Source organism: Chiloscyllium punctatum, chromosome 38 (assembly GCF_047496795.1).
Source record: "Chiloscyllium punctatum isolate Juve2018m chromosome 38, sChiPun1.3, whole genome shotgun sequence".
In the NCBI taxonomy this organism is placed as follows: domain Eukaryota; kingdom Metazoa; phylum Chordata; class Chondrichthyes; order Orectolobiformes; family Hemiscylliidae; genus Chiloscyllium; species Chiloscyllium punctatum.
In genome coordinates, this window is record NC_092776.1 from 18,412,643 (window position 1) to 18,434,243 (window position 21,601).

General features: G+C 42.2%; 1 protein-coding gene across 1 annotated transcript in view; it reads left to right on the forward strand.

Moving 5' to 3' along the window:
- Window positions 1–21,601, forward strand: part of cacul1 (CDK2 associated cullin domain 1) — a 119,245-nt gene that overhangs the window by 7,443 nt on the left and 90,201 nt on the right. The window contains exon 2 of the mRNA XM_072557324.1: window positions 16,103–16,229. Within this exon, the coding sequence (XP_072413425.1) occupies window positions 16,103–16,229 (127 nt within the window). The remainder of the gene's footprint in view (window positions 1–16,102; window positions 16,230–21,601) is intronic.

Genomic DNA, 21,601 nt, shown 5'->3' on the forward strand with positions numbered 1-21,601 from the left:
AGACCCAATCTGTAAATCCTTTCTTAAAATGCATACCCACACACATCTGGTAATATTCTTCTAAATTTTAAACTGCACTGGCTTCACTGTCTCCAAATCACTATAATATGGTGACCATAATTATATGCATTTCCTTCCTTTTCCAAGCCAAATTTCCTAGGTTTCAATGTGTAACTTTTTCTCTTAATTTCTATCTTCCCTCGTGCCCTCATGAGCCCAGTCTCATTATGTATTCTTCACTGAGAGAACCATTTAAATTGTTGAAGCAGCTGCACTCTAGCTGGGTGCTCTCCCCCTCAGATTTATCAGTTTCACCAGGTTAGTTTGAAATGTTCAGTGGTTTCAAATATATTGTGACTTCAGATATTAAAACTTTAAAGGGTTTGGTTCATTGCTTTATTTTAATGTTTATTATTATCCAGTGAATGATTCTTTTAAAGTTCTAGTATTACCCATTCAGCTGCCATCTAGTATTACCCATTCAGCTGCCATCTAAACTGTGAAATGGATGAATTGACATGGAAGGGCCTGAAGAACCATGGGGATTGAAGAAGGGTTAGTTTGGAGCATGAGGAGCCACGAAGGTTTTGGGACCCCTTATAAGGTATGGTGAACATGGTGGCCCAAGGGCAGTTGAAGGAAGTAGCATATTTTGGCATGGTGGGATATTTGGGGTGTATGATGAGGCAAGGGACTGTCGGGAGTGTGAAAGCTCTGGCCTCTTTTTGCATATTGCAGTTGGGGTGAAATCCTAAAATGACAAGATAACCCTTTTAAGCAAACCATCTCTAATAGCCCTTGGTTCTCTGTCCAAAATGTTTCTCAGATAGAATGCCTGACTTCATCTGGTATCTGGCAATGAAGATCACATTTTTGGTGTAGGTGTCTCCCAAGATGGCTGTGCATAGCCAGGAAACACTCTCAATTTGCTTCCAGCTGAAAATCTGGCCTTGCATATCATAACAGGCACATTAATTAATTAGTAAACATTGGGTATTGTTAATGTTGATAACAAGCAAATAAAATAACAACAGTTGGGTGTCATTGAATTTTCAATATTGGGTTACTTCTGAATATTTTTAGAAATAGGAAACTTTCATTGAGCCCTGTCCTTTCTTGCAGTCAAACCATTATCAATCCATTGTCTTAAGATATCCCTCAATCCCTTCTTTTGCACCTGAAATGCATCATTTAAGGGCACGTGATAGCATAGTGGTCATATCACTGGATTTATAATCCAGATTTCCAGATTAGTGCTTTGGGGACATGAGGTCATATTACTCCATGGCAGATGATGAAATCTGAATTCAGTAAAAAAGCTAGCCTGATAGTGGCTGTGTAACTGTGTTTGATTGTTGTAAAAACCCATCTGGTTCACTAATGACCTTTTAGGGAAGGAGATCTGCTATCCTTACTTAGTATGGCCTGCTTGGCTAGACCCAAAACACACAGTTGACTCCTGAAATTGCTAATTTTTCAACTCTTGATTGCTGTAAGCTAGTTTAAAGAAGTTTGATAAGTCAGGGGTAGGAAGAAAGGCATAAAAATCCTACAAGATTTTCAGTTGTGAAAGGAAGCAGGATGGATAGAAGAGTGGATGCCACGATGGGGACGCATTTTACATGGGGGAGCTAATATGAGTCCATGTTAACTTATTTAAATGTTTCAGTTATTGTCACTATTCTTTTATCATGCGATTACTCCTAATTTCTCATTCTCCCTATCTCAGTTTACATTTTCAGATTCTCGGTGGTTATACATTTTACCTTTGTGCTATGAATGTTTACTTTCTCTCACTGTTCAGAAATGGGATTTTGTAAATTGCATGATGAATTGTTATCTTTTTGTCCATTTATATAGTTATGTTTGTTTTGAGTTTGATTAATATGCATCCAATAGTGCCCTTCTAATATCTCCACCACCAGCTATAGCAGGAGAATATAATACATTTAGAGGCATACCTCTGAATGAGAGAGAGTACAGTACATGGAAGGAGCTTTGTGTATGATACATAAAGCAATGCATGAATTTTTACTTGAGTATGAAAAGTATTATGTAATGGAAAGATTAACTCATTTCTCTAATTTTAACGTTTTTCTTTACCCAAGTTGTTTTATATGGATTTATTTGAAACCATTTTTCTTTCATTTCAAAAAGCAGTGCTTTCTGTTTCTGCTCAGATTCAACTGTGAAGATGACATTTTATTTTCCCCCTTGACTTCCACCAGACTTCAATCCACTTTTAAAACTGAACTTGAAATGTCATAGTGTCATAGAACTGTACAGAGTGGAAACAGACCCTTCAATCCCACTTGTCCATGCTGATAGGATATCTTAAATTAATCTTATCCTGTTCACCAGCACTTGGCACATAGCCCTCTAAACCCTTCCTATTCATTTACCCATCCAGATGTCTTTTAAATGTTGTAATTGTATCAGCCTCCACCACTTCCTCTGGCAGCTCATTCCATACACACACCACCCTTGGTTTTCTCTCCAAAATTTAAAAATGCAAATGCAGAACTTAAATGATAAGTTGATTCCCTCCAGAATGGCATTTTAGTCAACCCTCAGTAGGTGGATTGCAGTAGTTCAGGAAGGCAGGTCACAACCATCCTCTTAAAGGCACCTGGGATGGGGATTAAATACTGGCCAGCTCGCAATACCCACGTCTCAAGAATGAATTAAAAAAGAGCAATGGTTGTGAATTAATTCCCACCTCATTCTACCTTGAGCAGGACTCCCAAAGACAAACCGTAAAATACTGTGGAGAATGAAAATCTGAAATGAAAACAGAAAAGACTGGAAATACTTAGCTGTTTTGGCAGCAGCAGTAGACAGAGAAACAGAATTGTAGTTTTGAGTCAAGAACTAATTCTGATAAAAGGTAATCAACCTGGTTTGTTTCTCTTTCTTCCCAGATGCTGCCAAACTATTTCTAGTGGTTTTTTTTATTTTTCTCAAATGTGGCAGCAAAATATGCCATAACCCATTTGGTTGCAATTATGTTCTGATTTTTGAAGATAAATATGCTTTATTTTCTCCTTCTGCAATGTTAAAAGGAGATATTTGACACACATTTTCCAAGGGATCATTTTCATCCATGTCCAAAACCAATTTTCCTGGCTATTATCATGGTTGTGACCATACAGAAATTGGTGGATCTGTGGATTGTGAGGAAGGTTGTCAAGGGATACATCACACTATAAATCAGTTGGAAAATTGGTGGGAGAAATAGCAGATGGAGTTTAAATCTGGACAAGTGTGAGGTTGGGTTGTCAGATGAAGAAGAAAGTACTGTATACAATCAAGGGCAGCACCCTGATTATCATTGATATGCAGAGAAATCTTGAGGTGCAAGCCCATAGCTCCCTAAAAGTGCCAATAGAAGTGGATAAGATGGTAAAGAAGGCATAAGGCATGCTTGCCTTCATTGGTTGTCAGGTTTCTGGTTTGTGGTCCCTAATTTGCTGATTTTTAGGTGTGTTTGAATCACCCCCAGATCCCTGGTTCTAACACTGGACTTGTTTAGGGAATGTGAAATGAAGAAGGCAATAGACAGGTGTTTTAGGGCAAAATAATTATTTAACTATGAAAAGGTAAGTATAATACAAGAAATAAGGAAAAGGAAAATACAATAAAACAGTGAAATTGACACAATTATACAGAGGACATGAATTAGATACACGATCAAGTTAAACAGAGGTTTAAAACACTGTTCAAAGCTAAACAGCAGTTTTAACCACAGGCACTTTCTTGAGGCTTCCTACCCCTGGGGTCCCTGCAGTGTCACCACCTGCCTTCCCCTCCCTGCTAGCTAGGTTGGAAACTTTGGGGTCTCTGGAGTTTCAGCTCACCACTGGGGAAAACACCGTTTTAAAGACTGTCCAGTTGCTGAGGTTCTTGCTGTTGGTTCTCTTGGCTTGGAACATGCCTGTATCTGGAAGCTCTTCTTTGGATAGGGCTTGGTTGGCTTTCTAATCTCTTAGATGTCCATTGTTGCAATGATGCTCTTGATTTGGCATCCTGATTCAGCTTCTCGGTTCGCCCCCTGTGGTTCTTGGTTCCAAAGCTGCTTTCTGGGGCTAGAGCCTGTGGGAAAGCTGTTCTGCAGGAGCTTGATGTTGGGAAAAAACTCACTCACTCTCTCTCCCAGATCAGGGCGAGCAGTTATAAAGACTGTCTGCTCCTTATCTCCTCTCAAACCTGTGTTTGATTACAGAACATTTGTTACTCCTCTCTGGGCTGAATGAGCCTCCTGGTTACTGGATGAGATGTGAATGGGTTTCCGTTAGTTTTGAATGCCCCTTATTTCTCTTGGATGGAAGTAGGTTAAAGTTTTGCTGATATTAAAGGACTTCACGTTCAGAGGCACACAGGTTCGCATGTAGTAGAATGGTGTGGAATGTTCAGTATGTCTGGTCTGAGCAAATTGATTAGAAGTTGAATGGTTTGATATTCTTGTAGGCTCCAGAATGTCTCGGTTGTTTGGTCTGCAGGCTGGTGCTCATTGTCTGTAACTGAGATGTATGTTATGGGCTTCCTTTAGCGTTACAAGCTAAACCCCTGTTCTAGACAGCTGCCCATAGGTTTGCATATTGCCTTGTCTGTCTCAGCCAGAGAGCACAGTAAGTCTTGGTTCAAATGTGAATTCCACAAACTCGTGTCCCAAGCTCCGAGGGTTTGAATTCAGAGTATTGGATGGGGAGTTTTACCCCACTTTACAGTTGGGACATTGAGTATAAAAGATGGTGAGTCATGTTGAAGCTATATAAAACTTTAGTTAGGCCACATTTGGAGTATTGAGTAGAGTGTATGGTGCTGGAAAAGCACAGAAGGTCAGCAAGAATCTGAGGAGCAGGAAAATCGAGCAGGAAAAGAGCCCTTCATCAGGAATGAGGCTTGCGAGGGGGCTGAGAGATAAATGGGAGAGGGGTGGGTTTGGGGAGAAGGTAGCTGAGAGTTTGAGAGATAGGTGGGGGTAATGGTGGTAGATTGGCGAGGAGGGTGAAGCAGATAGGTGGGAAGGAAGATGGACAGGTCACGAGGGCAGTGCCGAGTTAGAGTCATAGAGATGTACAGCACGGAAACAGACCCTTCGGTTCAACTCGTCCATGCTAACCAGATATCCTAACAAATCTAGTCCCATTTACCAGCACTTGGCCCGTATACAAGTTGAAGTTCTAAATTGGAGAAAGGCAAATTTTGATGGTATTAGGCAAGAACATTTGAAAGCTGATTGGGGGCAGATGTTCGCAGGTAAAGGGACGGCTGGAAAATGGGAAGCCTTCAGAAGTGAGATAATGATAATCCAGAGGAAGTATATTCCTGTTCGGGTGAAAGGCAAGGCTGGTAGGTACAGGGAATGCTGGATGACTAAAGAAATTGAGGGTTTGGTTAAGAAAAAGAAGGAAGCATATGTAAGGTATAGACAGGATAGATCGAGTGAATCCTTACAGTATAAAGGCAGTAGGAGTATACTTAAGAGGGAAATCAGGAGGGCAAAAAGGGGACATGAGATAGCTTTGGCAAATAGAATTAAGGAGAATCCAAATAGTTTTTACAAATACATTAAGGACAAAATGGTAACTAGGGAGAGAATAAGGCCCCTCAGAATCAGCAAGGTGGCCTTTATGTGGAGCCACAGAAAATGGAGGAGATACTAAACGAGTATTTTGCGTCAGTATTTACTGTGGAAAAGGATATGGAAGATATAGACTGTAGGGAAATAGATGGTGACATCTTGCAAAATGTCCATTTTACAGAGTAGGAATTGCTGGATGTCTTGGAATGCATAAAGGTAGATAAATCCCCAGCACCTGATCAGGTGTCCCCTAGAACTGTGGGAAGCTAGAGAAGTGATTGCTGGGCCTCTTGTTGAGATATTTGTATCATTGATAGTCACAGGTGAGGTGCCGGAAGAGGTTGGCTAACGTGGTGTCACTGTTTAAGAAGGATGGTAAGGACAAGCTAGGAAACTACAGACCAGTGAGCCTGACGTCGGTAGTCAGCAAGTTGTTGGAGGGAATCCTGAGGGACAGGATGTACATGTATTTGGAAAGGCAAGGACTGATTAGGGATGGTCAACATGGCTTTGTGCGTGGGAAATCATGTCTCACAAACATGATTGAGTTTTTTGAAGAAGTAACAAAGATGATTTATAAGGGCAGAGCAGATGATGTGATCTATGTGGACTTCAGTAAGGCGTTCGACAAGGTTCCCCATGGGAGACTGATTAGCAAGATTAGATCTCATGGAATACAGGGAGAACTAGCCATTTGGACAGAGAACTGGCTCAAAGGTAGAAGACAGAGGGTGGTGGTGGAGGGTTGTTCTTCAGACTGGAGGCCTGTGACCAGTGGAGTGCCACAAGGATCGGTGCTGGGTCCTCTACTTTTTATCATTTACATAAATGATAGGATGTGAGCATAAGAGGTACAGTTAGTAAGTTTGCAGATGACACCAAAATTGGCGGTGTCGTGGACAGTGAAGAGGGATACCGCAGATTACAACAGGATCTTGACCAGATGGGCCAATGTGCTGAGAAGTGGCAGATGGAGTTTAACTCCGATAAATGCAAAGTGCTGCATTTTGGGAAAGCAAAATGTATATACACCAAAATGGACAGCAAAGCTGAACTGCATATTTCAGTGCATTAATCTCGACTGGGGGCCCAGGTTCTGTCCTCTCTCTTCCCCTAGCCGCCACGGAAGTTGCAGCTCACAAAATACCACTGACTCAGCGCTATGGAAACGTGCAAGGTTTGGTATCAGCTACGGATTAATCCATTTTTCACGTTCAATGATTATCATGAAAGCAATCTCCATTCTAAAGCATTGAATAACTGATTACTTCAAGCAAAAAATAACTTTTTCAACATTCTGCCAGTGTTGACACTGTTGGTGAGGCCAGTAGTTATTGTGCATTCAAAAAATGTTGGTGAGTTGCTCTCTTGAACCATGACGGTGCATCTGGTGTAGGTAGACCCACAGTGCTGTTAGGGAGGGAGTTTCAGGATTCTGACCCGGCAACACTCAATGAATGTTGATATCGACCCTTATCAAGATGGCATGCCCCTTTGGAGGGAACCTAGATGAAGTGGCATTTCCATGTGTCTCCTGCCCTTATCCATCTGATTTTCGAGGTCAGGGGATTGGTAAGAACTGCTTCAGAGCCTCTGAGTTGCTTCAGTGTATCCTGTGGATGGGGCACACTGCTGCTACTGACTGTTGGTGTTCAATGGAGTCATTGCTTGTGGATGTGGTTCCAGTCAAGTGGGCTGCTTTGTCCTGGGTGGTGTCGAGTTTTCTGAGTCTTCTTTGAGCTACACCCATCCAGGAGTATTCCATCACACTCCAGACTTGCGTCTTGTGAACAGGCTTTGGGGATTCAAGCAGTGAGTTACTCAGTGGTCGGTTCTGACCTGCTCTTGGAGCCACAGTGACTGGATTGATGAGGTGGCTGGCTGGTTTGGGCTTGTTCTGTCTTTTGTCACAGCACAGAAACAGATAAGTAAATAGTTTTAAGTATAACCTTGCTGTAAATTTGTGATAGTGAGTAGAGTGGGAGCCTTCCACATCCATCAAAGTTGCACCTGCACATCCACCAATATCATTTATTGTATCCGTTGCTCCCGATGTGGTCTCCTCTACACTGGGGAGACTGGGCACCTCCTAGCAGAGCGCTTTAGGGAACGTCTCCGAGACACCCGCACCAATCAACCAAACCGCCCCGTGGCCCAACATTTCAACATTTCAACTCCCCCTCCCACTCTGCCGAGGACATGGAGGTCCTGGGCCTCCTTCACTGCCGCTCCCTCACCACCAGATGCCTGGAGGAAGAACGCCTCATCTTCCGCCTCGGAACACTTCAACCCCAGGGCATCAATGTGGACTTCAACAGCTTCCTCATTTCCCCTTCCCCCACCTCATCCTAGTTTCAAACTTCCAGCTCAGTTACTGTCTCCTTGACTTGTCCGACCTGCCTATCTTCTTTTCCACCTATCCACTCCACCCTCTCCTCCTTGACCTATCACCTTCATCTCCTCCCCCACTCATCCATTGTACTCTATGCTACTCTCTCCCCACCCCCACCCTCCTCTAGCTTATCTCTCCATGCTTCAGGCTCACTGCCTTTATTCCTGATGAAGGGCTTTTGCCCGAAACGTTGATTTCGCTGCTCGTTGGATGCTGCCTGAACTGCTGTGCTCTTCCAGCACCACTAATCCAGAGTGGGTTCATTGTTGATTATATGTCTTTATTGGGATCTGTCTCTTGTCTAAATTTTAAAAATACAAGCCGTAAGTATTAAGCTAGCCTGGAGCAGTGTTTTGCAGAGCAATGAGACGGTGCTATTTTCTGGATCTGTAGATTGGAAGGAGCAAAATGGCCTAATGAGTGCTATGCTCTTCTTTGCAAAAGTGAGGACTACAGATGCTGGAGACTAGAGTTTAGATCAGAGTGGTGCTGGAAAAGCACAGTAGGTCAGGCAGCATCCGAGGAGCAGGAAAATCGATGTTTCGGGCAAAAGCCTTTCATCAGGAATATGCTCTTCTTGTCGGATGTGGGAGTTTCAGGAGAGTTGAAGGGTTACTGAGGATTATATCTGCAATAAATGTCGTTGGTTGTGAATCTTGTTGGATCAAATGGATCTTTTGGAGCAACAGTTAGAGGCAGTGAGGAATTTACAAGAGCAAGGGAGTGTGATGGAAGGCAGTTATAGGAATGGAGAAAAGCTGCAGATACAGTCAAATAGATGGGTTAACTCCAACAAAGGTATGAGAGGTAGGCGGGGAGTGCAGGAGTCTTCTGTGGCTATCCCCATTTCAAACAAGTATACTATTTTGGAAAATGTAGGGGGTGATGGACTTTCAGGGGAATGTAGCATGAACAGCCAAGTTTCTGGTATCAAGACTGGCTCTAATGTAATGAGGGGTACAATGAGTTCCAAGCAATCGATTGAGTTAGGGGACGCTCTAGTCTGAGGAACAGACACGTTTCTGTGGCCAGCAGCAAAAAAATCAGAATGGTGTGTTACCACCCTGGTGCCAGGGTTAAGGATGTCTCCGAGAGGGTGCAGGATGTTCTCAAAGTGGAGACGGACCAGCAGTAGGTCATTGTATACATTGGTACCAATGACATAGGAAGGGAAAAGGATGAGATTCTGAAGGGAGAATATAGAAAGGCTCAGCAGGAATTTAACAAGAAGGTTTTCATGGGTAGTAATATCTGGATTACTCCCCGTGCTACAAGCTAGTGAGGGTAGGAATAGGAGGATAGAGCAGATGAATGCATGGCTGAAGAGCTGGCTTATGGGAGAAGGATTCACATTTTTGGATCTTTGGAAGCTCTTCTGGGGTTGAAATGACCTGTAGAAGAAGGATGGATTGCACCTGAATTGCAAGGGGACTAATATACTGGCAAGGAGATTTGCTAGAGCTGCTTAGAGTCATCGAGATGTACAGCATGTAAACAGACCCTTCAGTCCAACCTGTCCATGCCGACCAGATATCCCAACCCAATCTAGTCCCACCTGCCAGCACCCGTCCCATATCCCTCCAAACCCTTCCTATTCATATACCCATCCAAATGCCACTTAAATGTTGCAATTGTACAGCCTCCGCCCTTCCTCTGGCAGCTTATTCCATACATGTACTACCCTCTGTGTGCAAAAGTTGCCCCGTAGGTCTCTTTTATATCTGTCCGCTCACCCTAAACCTATGCCCTCTAGTTCTGGACTCCCCAACCCCAGGGAAAAGACTTTTGTCCATTTTATCCTATCAATGCCCCTCATAATTTTGTGACCCTCTATAAGGTCACCCCTCAGTCTGTGACACTCCAAGGAAAACAGCCCCAGCCTGTTCAGCCTCTCCCTATAGCTCAAATCCTCCAAGCCTGGTAACATCCTCTTAAATCTTTTCTGAACCCTTTCAAGTTTCACAACATCTTTCCGATAGGAAGGAGACCAGAATTGCACGCAATATTCTAGCAGTGGCCTAACCAATGTTCTGTACAGCCACAACATGACCTCCCAACTCCTGTACTCTATACTCTGACTGATAAAGGAAAGCATAACAAATGTTGTCTTCACTATTCTATCTACCTGTGACTCCACTTTCAAGGAGCTATGAACCTGCACTCCAAGGTCTCTGTTCAGCAACACTCCCTAGGACTTTACCATTAAATGTGAATTTCACTGTTTGTTTAGTTTTCCTAAACACACTCCGATGTCCAGAGATACATGATTTCAACTGCGCAGATTCAAGACTGTATCGGTTAGCAGTTTGGGTTTCTCTCTCTCTCTCTATCTGTGTCTCTCTGTGTGTCTCTCTCTCCCTCTCTCCCAGACCATGTGCTTGCTGCCTTTGTCTGTCTCTCAAAAAAGGAGCAGCCTGTTACAGCCAAAAAAAATTCCCATTTTCCATCTTAGAGTTGGAAGGTTGGAACTGGGATAAGATGGGGGAGGAGAAATGAGGAAACTGGTGAATCCACATTGATGCTGTGTGGTTGGAGGATCCCAAGGCAGAAGATGAGGTGTTCTTTCTCCTGGCGGGTGGTTAGGGTGTGGCGATGGAGGAAGCCCAGGACCTGCATGTCCTTGGTGGAGTGGTAGTGGGAGGGGGAGTTGAAGTTTTTGGCCATGGGGCGGTGGGGTTGGTGGTGTGGTTGTCCCAGAGATTTTCTTTGAAGCGCTCTGTAAGTAGGCATCCTGTCTCCCCAATTTAAGGAGACCACGATGGGAGCAGCGCTTACGGCAAATGACATGTGTGGAAGTGCAGGTAAACTTTGATAGATGTGGAAGGCTCCTTTTGAGGCCTTGCACGAAGGTGATGGGGGAAGGTGTGGGTGCAGGTTTTGCAATTCCTGCGGTGGCAGGCGAAGGTGCCGGGAGGGGAGGGTGAGTTGGTAGGGGTGTGTGGACCGGACAAGGGAGTCGTGGAGAGAATGGTCTTTACGGAAAGCTGTTAGGGGTGGGGAGTGAAATATATCTCTGGTGGTGGGGTCTGTTTGTAGGTGGTGGAAATGGCAGAGGATGATGCGATGTATACGGAAGTTGGTTTGATAGAAGATGAGGACCGGGGCATTCTGTCCTTATTGTTGTTGGACGGGTGTAGTTCGAGGGAGGAGGTGCAGCATCAACCATGTAGGAGGGGAAATTATGGTCTTTAATGAAGGCGGCCATCTGGTGTGTTCTGCGGTGGAACTGGTCCTTCTGGAACAGATGCGGCGGAGGTGGAGGAGTTGGGAATAAGGGATAGCACTTTTGTAGGAGGCAGGGTGGGAGGAGGTGTCGTCCAGATAGCAAAGAACACCTCTGGGACACCCGCACCAACCAACCCCACCGCCCCACCTGAACACTTCAACTCCCCCTCTCACTCCACCAGGGACATGCAGGTCCTGGGTCTCCTCCATTGCCACACCCTAACCACCCAACACAAGCGGAAGAACATCTCATCTTCCGTCTTGGCATCGATGTGGATTTCACGAGTTTCCTCATTTCTCTTCTCCCCCACCTTATCCCAGATCCAACCTTCCAACTTGCCACTGCCCTCATGACTTGTCCTATCTGTCCATCGTCCTTCCCACCTATCTGCTCCACCCTCCTCTCCAACGTATTGCCATTATCCCTCTCAGCTACCTTTCCCCCATTTATCTCTCTGCCTGCTCAGCTCACATGCCTCATTCCTGATGAAGGGCATTGCCTAAAACATTGATTCTTCTGCTCCGCGGATGCTGCCTGCTCTGCTGTGCTTTTCCAGCACCATACTCTTGACTCATCTCCAGCAACTGCAGTGCTCACTTTCTCCATATTTTGGAGGATTGTGTGCACTATAGGAAAGATATGGAAGCTTTGGGGAGTCTGCAAAAGAGGTTACCAGGATGTTGCCTGGACTGGAGTGTATTAGCTTCAAGGAGAGGTTGAGCAACCTGGATTGTTTTTCCTAGAGCAACAGAGACCGTTGGGCTGACCTGGCATGGATAGGGTGGATAGACAGTCTTTTGCATCTGGTGGAAATGGGTCAAAGACTAGGACCGTAGGTTAAGGTGGGGAAGGGAAAGTTTAAAGATGTGCGAGGCTTTTTTTTTAAACACAGATGGTAGTGCCAGGGAGGTGGTAGAAGCATATGCAATAGTAAGACTCATATAGGCAGGGAACAGAGGGATATGGACTTTATGCAGGTAGGTGAGTTTAGTTTAGAATGGCATCGTGGTCGGTGCAGGCATGTTCCTGTGCTGTATTGTTCTATGTTCTGTGTTTGATAGAAGTGTCCTCATTGTTAGCTTGATGAAGTATTGCTTTTCATGAGGAAATGATGCAAATTTAAGGTATATTAGAGCTGAGGAAAATTTGTTTTAGGCAGAGTTGATATGGTCTGGAATGCATTATGAAAAAAGCTGATGGGAACAAATGTGATTGTAACTTCCAAAGGGTGATTAGGTGTGTATTCAGTAAAAGAAAGAATGCACTGGTAAATGGTGTCAGAGATGGGAAATAGAACAAGTTAGATTGCTTTTTCAAAGATCCATAACAGGCTCGATAAAACAAATGGCTTCCTGTGCTTTGTAGGTCTGAATTTGAAGTCATGTGATAGCTGCTGGAAATTGTGATTTGTGTGCCAACCTACAGAACTGAACTTGACATGGAGTTGATCCAGTTCTTTTAGATCTGCTGCTAAACCAACTAACTTGGGTCCAGTGTTTGTTCTTGCCTGCTTTAAGCTATGCCAATTCTATCTACTGGAGATACAAACTGCTGTAACCTGTAATTGTGGAATTTGCGGAATAATCTCTCAAGTTTTGAGATTTGTAGCGGACAAGATGTCACACCTTAGTTGAAGTGTATGAATTAGTTTGAATTGTTATGTCCATATGATTATAGGTGTGACTGAAATGTGGTGGCTTACGAGACATATTGTGTACAGTTCTGGCCACCACACTACCAGAAGAATGTGGATACTTCGGAAAGGGTACGGTGGCACAGTGGTTAGCACTGCTGCCTCACAGCGCCAGAGATTTGGGCTCAATTCCCACCTCAGGCGACTCTCTGTGTGGAGTTTGCGCATTCTCCTTGTGTCTGCGTGGGTTTCCTCCGGGTGCTCCGGTTTCCTCCCACAATCCAAAAATGTGCAGGTGAGGTGAATTGGCCATGCTAAATTTCCCGTAGTGTTAGGTGAAGTAGTAAATGTAGGGGAAAGGGTCTGGGTGGGTTATGCTTTGGCGGGTCGGTGTGGACTTGTTGGGCCGAAGGTTTACCAGGATATTGCCTGGTATGGGGGATTTTTGCTATGAAGGAAAAGGTTGGACTGGGTTTGTTTTCATTGGAATGCAGGAGTTTGAGCGGCGACCTAATAGAAATTTCTAAGGTTGTGAATGCTGTGGAAAGTATGAAGCTTTTTCCCAGGGTGGAGGTGTCAATTACTAGGAGACACAGGTTCAAGGTGTTGGGGGAAAATTTAAAGGAGATGTGCAAGGTAAGTTGATGGTCAGAGATGGTGGTTGAGGCAAACAAAATAGCAGTATTCTAGAAACACCTGGACAAATATACGAATGGGAAGGGAAAAAGGTATACAGATTCTGCAAGTGAAGAGAGTTTTAGCATGGAAGGGCAAAATGTGTTGGTGCAGGCTTGAAGGGCTGAACGCCCTGCCTCTGCTATAAAGTTCTTTGTTCGAAAGGAGCAATTAACTGAACTCCTCAGTGTCTAAGACTGTAAATTCACCGTGTTGTATGAGGCTAAGTGAATCAGACAAGGATTGTGTCGATTTTGTACTTATTTACTGAATTTGGTTGAGGTTATGATTGCTTTACTTGGCTTCAGGATCTTTGAGCCCAGCTTGTTTGTTGCAATGGGAGAAAGTGAGGACTGCAGATGCTGGAGATCAGAGCTGAAAAATGTGTTGCTAGAAAAGCGCAGCAGATCAGGCAGCATCCAAGGAGCAGGAGAATCGACGTTTCGGGCATAAGCCCTTCTTCAGGAATCCTAAAGAAGGGCTTATGCCCGAAACGTCGATTCTCCTGCTCCTAGGATGCTGCCTGACCTGCTGCGCTTTTCCAGCAACACATTTTTCAGCTTGTTTGTTGCAATCCCTTGTGGAAGTGGGCATGACTGAACATCGAATGAGGAAACAATCAAAACTTGATCTGGTGTGCCACATGCTTAATTAGGAGTGTCACTGAACAGTTGCTGACATGTATTGAGTCAGGGCTTTTTGTACAATGAGTTCGTAAATTCAGTCGAAACTCCATTGTTATCATTTGTCTCCTGATTATTTGACTGGGAATTTTATGGGATGAAACCTTAGTCAGGACATGACCTCATTGTTAACCCCAACGTGCTTGCTTTGAACATAAACCTAATGTGATTGTACAATTTTTATTTCAGTTTAGATTTGCTTTGTGACCAGGCATTATAGTACCAAATGTATGAAAATAAAATCTGGAGACTATTGATGACTCAATTCTGTATCCAATTCTGATACTGCAGTTTAGGAAAGATGTAAAGGATTTAAAGGAGGGTGAAGGCAATATCATAGAATCCCTACAGTGTGAAGTAGACCAGTCGGCCCATCAAGTCTACATTGACCCTCTGAAGAGCATCACACCCAGACCCACTCCTTTACTCTCCCCTTTAACACTGCATTTCTCATGACTTACTCACCAAGCCTTCATATCCCTGGATGTTATGACCAATTTAACATAGCCAATCCACCTTTCCTGACTGTGAGAGGAAACTGCAACCCCTGGAGGAAACCCATGCAGACCCTGGGAGAATGTGTAAATTCTGCACAAGCAATAGCCGAGCGTGGAATTGAACCTGGGCCACTGGTGCTGTGAGGCAGCAGTGCTAACCACTGAGACACCTTTATGAAAATGGTTCCCAGGAAGATAGATTCAAATTGGTTGGTCTTAGGGAAGAGAATGTTAAGAGGGGATTTAAGAAACGATGTTGGAAATCATGGAAGTGTAAGCAGAGTAGAAGGGGGAATATTATTCCCATTGACAGAGGGGAAAAGAAGCTAAGGGCTCAGATTTAAGGTGTTTGGCAAAAGTGGAAAAGCTCTTATTAATTCACTGCCTGAAAATGGTGGAAGTAGATTCAATCATAGCTTTCAAAAGGGCCGACACCAGAAGGAAAAGAAACTGCAGGGCCATGGGAAAGATTGGGGAAATGGAACCCGCTGAATTGACACAGATTTGACTTGCCAAATGGCCACCTTTTGTGTCCTAACCATTCTAGGATTGATTCTATTCAAGTTGGAACTGAAGCCTCTTGTCATGTTTACTTAACAATTTTTCTTATTTCAAGACATTTAACAAGTACCTATATTTGAGTGTTTATTTGCAAATTGAGCAATAGAGGATAGATGAAATTGTCCTTGTTTAACAAATAAGATATTTAATAATTAGCGCAGCAAATGATAACTAGCTTTAGGTTTAATTTCATGCAACTCCCATTTTAAGCAGTAAATCATTGATTTGAGGGTCTAAGCTGTACTAGAGATCACTTGGTCATCGCCATAGATAGTAAGGTTTAACTGTTTAAATGTAACTTTTGTGAAATGAGACTGGTTGTTAGAAAGAAATGGAATATTAATTTTCTTTTTCAGAAGAAACATTCTGACTGGAGTCAGTGTATAGGGGATTCTTTATTAATAACCTGCTAATATCAAATTGTTGTATCACAAACTCTATAGTTATTTTCTTGACTATAATTAATTTTAACATTTTAAAAAATGAAACTTGTGTAATCTTATCAGTACTTATCTTAAAATCCAATGCAGCAAATTTAATTGTCAAGTAGAAAGTAATATTTTGGTTAATGTTAGAACTATGTACATTGAATTAGAAGTTGTTTGGAGCGTTGTAATAATAATATTTCTTTATTATTTTTGCTACTACTGAAGTCACATCACTCACTCTTGTGACTTTCATGTCTGTCAGTGAGCCAGATAGCAGTCTTAGTTGTTAAGATTGGATGACCATTAGATAATAGGTCGCTCAAAGTACTAGAAATGATTATTAAAGTTTCTTGCACTCTTAAATTTCTTGTAGTCTGTGTCTAATTTGATAAATTGTGTTTGTATTTTTGATATTCTGTTTAGTGATGAACATTATAACAACAGAAGACTACCAGCGTACTTACTGGCCAAAATTGGACAGTGCCATTGATCAGCTTTTGACACAGTCTCCTGGAGACTGCATACCTATATCTTACGAGCAAATCTACAGGTGAGAAAAAGAAAATTTTAGGCATTGTTAAGACTGCAGTTAAAGAAATGATCAGAATTTAATGAGTTTATTTTATAAAAGTAATACTTCTGATGCTTAATTTTACAATGAAGACCAAAAATTAGTCATTTGTAATAAGTTTGAGAAACCCATTTATATGTGAACTTGAAAATGTAAACAAAAATGACAAATCTAATTCCCAAATAACCACAGAAAACAATGTTTTTTGCACTTATTTGCTCCTGCGATTTTCTTTAATTCTGTGCTCCCAAGTCGTGCCCCCATCCCTTTGCAGTGCCACCTTCGCATACAGTCCTTTGATAGTTGTGTTCTTTGTGATTCTGAATTGATTCCCAGACTGGTCTGAAGTTCTAACCCTGCACTGCAATGACTGGAGCTGACATTATTTGCTGTATACCCCTGGTGCATTTCCTCTATGTTCGAACTTATTTAAGCGATTTTCTTGATTGATAGACCATCCCATATTTGTTTTTAATCAACTTTTTTCTGAGATCCCATACATTTTGTTCACAAGTCTCTCTGAGCTGCTCAAATGTTATTAACATGCAACAACTCAAACCAAACTTAATTTGAACAGTAACAAAGATTGATCAGTTGTAACAAAGTGACAACTGAGCAGCCAAGTTATTCAAACTATAAAATCATAAATACTTTTCACTTTTATTTTGAACTTTTACCCATTTGTTTGCATGATAAGTGACAGCGTTTCAAAAGTAATTTGTTTGCTGTGAAGGCTTTAGAATATCTTGCATAATTTATTGAAGTACTGTGTAAATGGTGAATACTTAACATTGTTTGTTCACCTTATTCACCTGTTTTAGCTGTTAACTCAAATCTAAATTTTGTGTGGACCCAGCCTTTGCTTATGATGTTTCATTTGAATCCTGGGATTTACAAAAAAAGGAACAGATAAAATTGAGAGAGCAGTTAAATTAAAATTTTAAAGAATAAACAAAGTTGCTCTTTTATGACAATATATAATTTAAACTCAAAAATAGAAGCACATTCCCAGAAAGTTGTGTACTTTTATTCTTTTCTTCTTTCATGGATGTGGGTGTTGCTTGCAAGGTCAGCATTTGTTGCCCATCCCTAATTGCCCTTGAACTGGGTGGATTGCTCAATCATTTCAGAGTGCATTCAAAAGTCAGCCACATTGCTGGGGGTCTGCACTCTGATGTTCACTGACATTAGTGAAAGTAACTCATTTTATTTAAATGACAATGAATAATAGCAATCACTGAGACCAACTTTTCATAGAATCATAGAATTGCCAGACAAGGATTTTAATTCCAGATTTTCTTTAAGTTCTACCAGCTGCTGCGGGTTTATTGAATCACTGAAATTATTGGCTCTGATTAACTTGATATTAATTGCATATGCAATTCCATAAAACTTACAACCATTGTAACCAATGGCATAGGATATCTGGTTTGCTTATTGTATGTGCCTATGCCGAGCACGCATCAGAGGCCGTACAACTTCATGCACAAATTTGTTAAGTTCACACCTGAATGAATTAGTTTTGTATTCCTAGGGCTCAATTGAGCATTTAGTTTGGTATTCAAGAAATATAAATTGATCTCTGCCTATCTGTAGGGAGCTTGCCAATTAACTAGTAACAAACTTAAATGAAAAACACTTAATTATTTTCCAAAAATATCACAATGAATTGGTCAGTCAGCAAAGTTCTCATATTTTTAATGTATTAATTAAGATCATGAAGTCTTTCTTTGAACTGTTTGCAGTGCAAGTTTTAAAAAAAATCCTTTTGAGGTAAGAGTATTGCTGGTTAGGCCACTATTTACTATCTGTCCTTCACTGCTCTTGAGCCACTCCAGTGCATGTAATGTAGATATATCCAGAGTATCAATAGGGATTTTGATACTGCACTAGCGAAAGATTGGTGATATTGGATATGTGACTTGAAGGGCAACTTTCGGGTGTTAGTGTCCCCATGCATCTGCTGCTCAGTCCTTCTGGTTGATGGAGGCTGCAGGTTTAGTACTGTAGATGAAACCTCAGTGCATGACTGCAGCGATGTGTAGAAAGCACGATGCCTTTGTGTTTTGGTGCTGATGGAAGTGGATATTTAAGATGATAGATGGGGTACATAATAAATGGGTAACTTGGTCCAGGATGGTGTTATTGAAGCAGCGCACTTCCAGACAAAATTCCTGACTTGATAGCACTGTCAATTACCTCTTCAATCGTGTTACTGATGAAAGAGGATCAATTGATGGGGATAGTAATTGCCAAGATTTAATTTGTCCTCTTTGTGAACAGGACATACCTGGACAATGTCCACATTGCTAGGTACATGTCAGTATTGTAGCTGTACTGGAAAAGCGGAGTACATCTTAAATATTGTTGCTGGAATGTTGTCAGAGCCCTTAGTCCTTCACAATATTCAGTGCCTTCACTCATCTCTTGACATCGCGTAGGTTGAATTGACTGGCCTCTGTAATTTTGGGGATGTTGGGTGGAGGCACGATTGATCATCCACTTGATTACTTCTGGCTGAAGATGACTGCGACTGCTTCATGTTGCCTTTTGCACAGATATTCATGCTTTGAAGTTGTGAACCTGTTTAATTCTGAAAGCTGTGAAATGCATATGTATCAACGATTTAGGTAGTACTATAGGTGGTATAGTTAGTAAGTTTGCGGATGATGCCGAAATTGGTGGTATAGTGGACTGGGAAGAAAGTTATCTAAAGAGTACAACAAGATATTGATCAACTGGGCCACTGGGCTGAGAAGTAGCAGTTAAGAATTCAATTTAGATGAAAGTGAGTTGTTGCATTTTGGTAAGGTGAACCAGAAACCTGGGGACTGTTGTCAAACCGAGGGACCTAGGGGTGCAACCTAGTTCCATGAAAGCAGACTTGCGGTTAGAAGGCATTTGGCATGCATGTCTTTATTGGTTAGAACATCAAGTATAGGAGTTAGGACATTATGTTGTGACTGTACGAGACATTGGTGATGCCATTTTTAGAATACTGTGTACAGTTCTGGTCGCCCTGTTATAGGAAGGATCTTGTAAATTTTTTTTGTATCCTTTCTAGTTTAACAAGGATGTTGCTGGGACTGGAGGGGTTGAAGTATAAGGAGAGGCTGGATAGGCTGGGACTTCTTTCTCTGGAGCATCAGAGGCTGAGTGGTGAACTCGGAGAACTTTATAAACTTGTGAGAGGCATAGATAATGTGAATCTTTTTTCAAGGATAGGCAGTCTAAAACTAGAGGCCGTGGGTTTAAGGTGAGGGAGGAAAGATTTTAAAAAGGACCTGAGGGGCAACTTTTTCCAAATAGTGTGGTGCATGTATGGAATGAGTTACCAGAAGAAGTGGCAGAGGCAGGTACAATTATAATATTGAAAAGACATTTGAACAGATGCATGAACAGGAAAGGTTTAGAAAGATATGGGGCAAATGCTGGCAAAGTGGATTAATTCAGTTTAGGAAACCTGGTTGGCCTAAATGAGTTGGACCGAAGGGTCTGTTTCTGTGTTGTGTGACTGAGTCTATGCCTAAGCAGAAAATAAGATGGTGTTCCTCCAGCTGACATTGTGCTTTGCTGGAACACTATAGCAGGCTGAGGCCGAAATTTATAGCGTTGGAGCAAGATGGTTTATTGAAAATGGCAAGCACCTGAAAGGCCAGAGTCATTCTCATGGACAAAGTGAGCTGTTTTGTAGAGCAGAGGTATTTGGCTAAGCGGTCACCCAGTCTGCTTTTGGATCTCAACAAAGGTAGAGGTGGTCACTTTGTGAGCAGTGACTGATGTAAACTTGATTGTAAAAAGTACTAGTAAACTATTTCTTAACCTGGAAAGTGTTCAAAATATTTTGCTTTCATTCAATACCCCAGCTTTTTGGTAACAGTAGAATTAGGGTTATACCATACTGCTAGGAGGTTATCTTCTCAACATTTACCCTGTGTTGCCCCTTCAAAACTTTGCTTGTCTGATGGTATTATTAAAGCATCCAAGAATACAAGAAGTGTGGCAGGGTCATTGTTAAAAAGATGCTTCCAATCATAGGAGTATCTCAAACTGGGGGACATGGTTACAAATTAAGGGGACACTCATTTGAAACTGAGATGCATATGTATTTTGCCTCTCAGAGGGTGATGAGTGTCTGGAATTCATCAGAAGATTGTAGTGGATAGATCACAAAAATATTTAAAGAGGTGGTGGGTCAGGTTTTGAACTGTCAAGGATGGCTATAACTAGCTCAAACACAAAAGGGGTTGAGATTAGATAAATCAGCCATGATCTAGTGGAATGGCAGGACAAGTTTAAGAGACTGAATGGTTTAATCCTCTGGATTTTTTATGCTTTTGTATTCAATGACCATTTATAAGAACATATCCCTGCAGCTGCTAATAGTCCACTGTGTGTTGTGGGCGCTTCCTTTTTGAGTTGCTAGATCTGCTTAAAATCTATCCCATTTTGCTTAATGGGTGCTATACTATACAACAAAAGGTATTCTCACAAGGACTATGTGTTAGTCTCTACTGCCAGGACAGTCAATGGATGGCTGCATCTGTGACCGTTAGATTGGTGAGGAGAGGGTAAGTAGAGTTTGCCTCCTGTTGGTTCATGCAGCTGCACCGACCACAGCTGGAGCCGTCCAGCAATGTCTTTTAGGATAGCCTGCCTGATCACAGCTGGTGCTGATGAGTCATTCTTGAGATGAACATTGAAAGAACCCACTCATAACATATCGTGCCCTTTTCCCTGTTGCTGCTTTTCCCAATTGGTGTTCATCATGCAGGAGTACTGATTTATCACTTGACTGTTGGGTGGGGAAGTTGACTAGCATTTAGGTGGTAATCAGCAGGAAGTTTCCTTGGTCATGTTCAACCTTGTGTCATGAGAGTTCATAGGGTCTGCAGTCAACATTTTAGTCTCCCAGGGCACCTCCCTCCCAAATGTGTATGTTATTATGCAGCCAACAGGTGGGTCTGTCCTCTTGGTGGTCCAGCTTCTACTGAAAGATGGTGACGGTCATGTCTGGAAGCTTGTCTTTAAGTTATGACTCAGCATGAAGTTAGGATGTTGCATGATGTTTCCAGGTATGGAAGGTTTGAGTTTTGAAGAAAAGCTGGAACTTTGTTCACTGGAGTGTATGAGTTTGAGAGGCAATCTTGTAGGAGTTTATAAAATGAGGGGTATACGTAGTTACTGGTAGTTGTCTTTTCCCTAGGATGTGGAATGTCAGCACAAGACGGTACATTTTTAAGGTGAGAGGAGAGAGATTTAATAACTACATGAGGGGCAATTTTTTTACATAGAGAGTGGTTCACGCATGGAATGAACTTCCTGAAGAAGTGGTGGATGTGAGTACAATT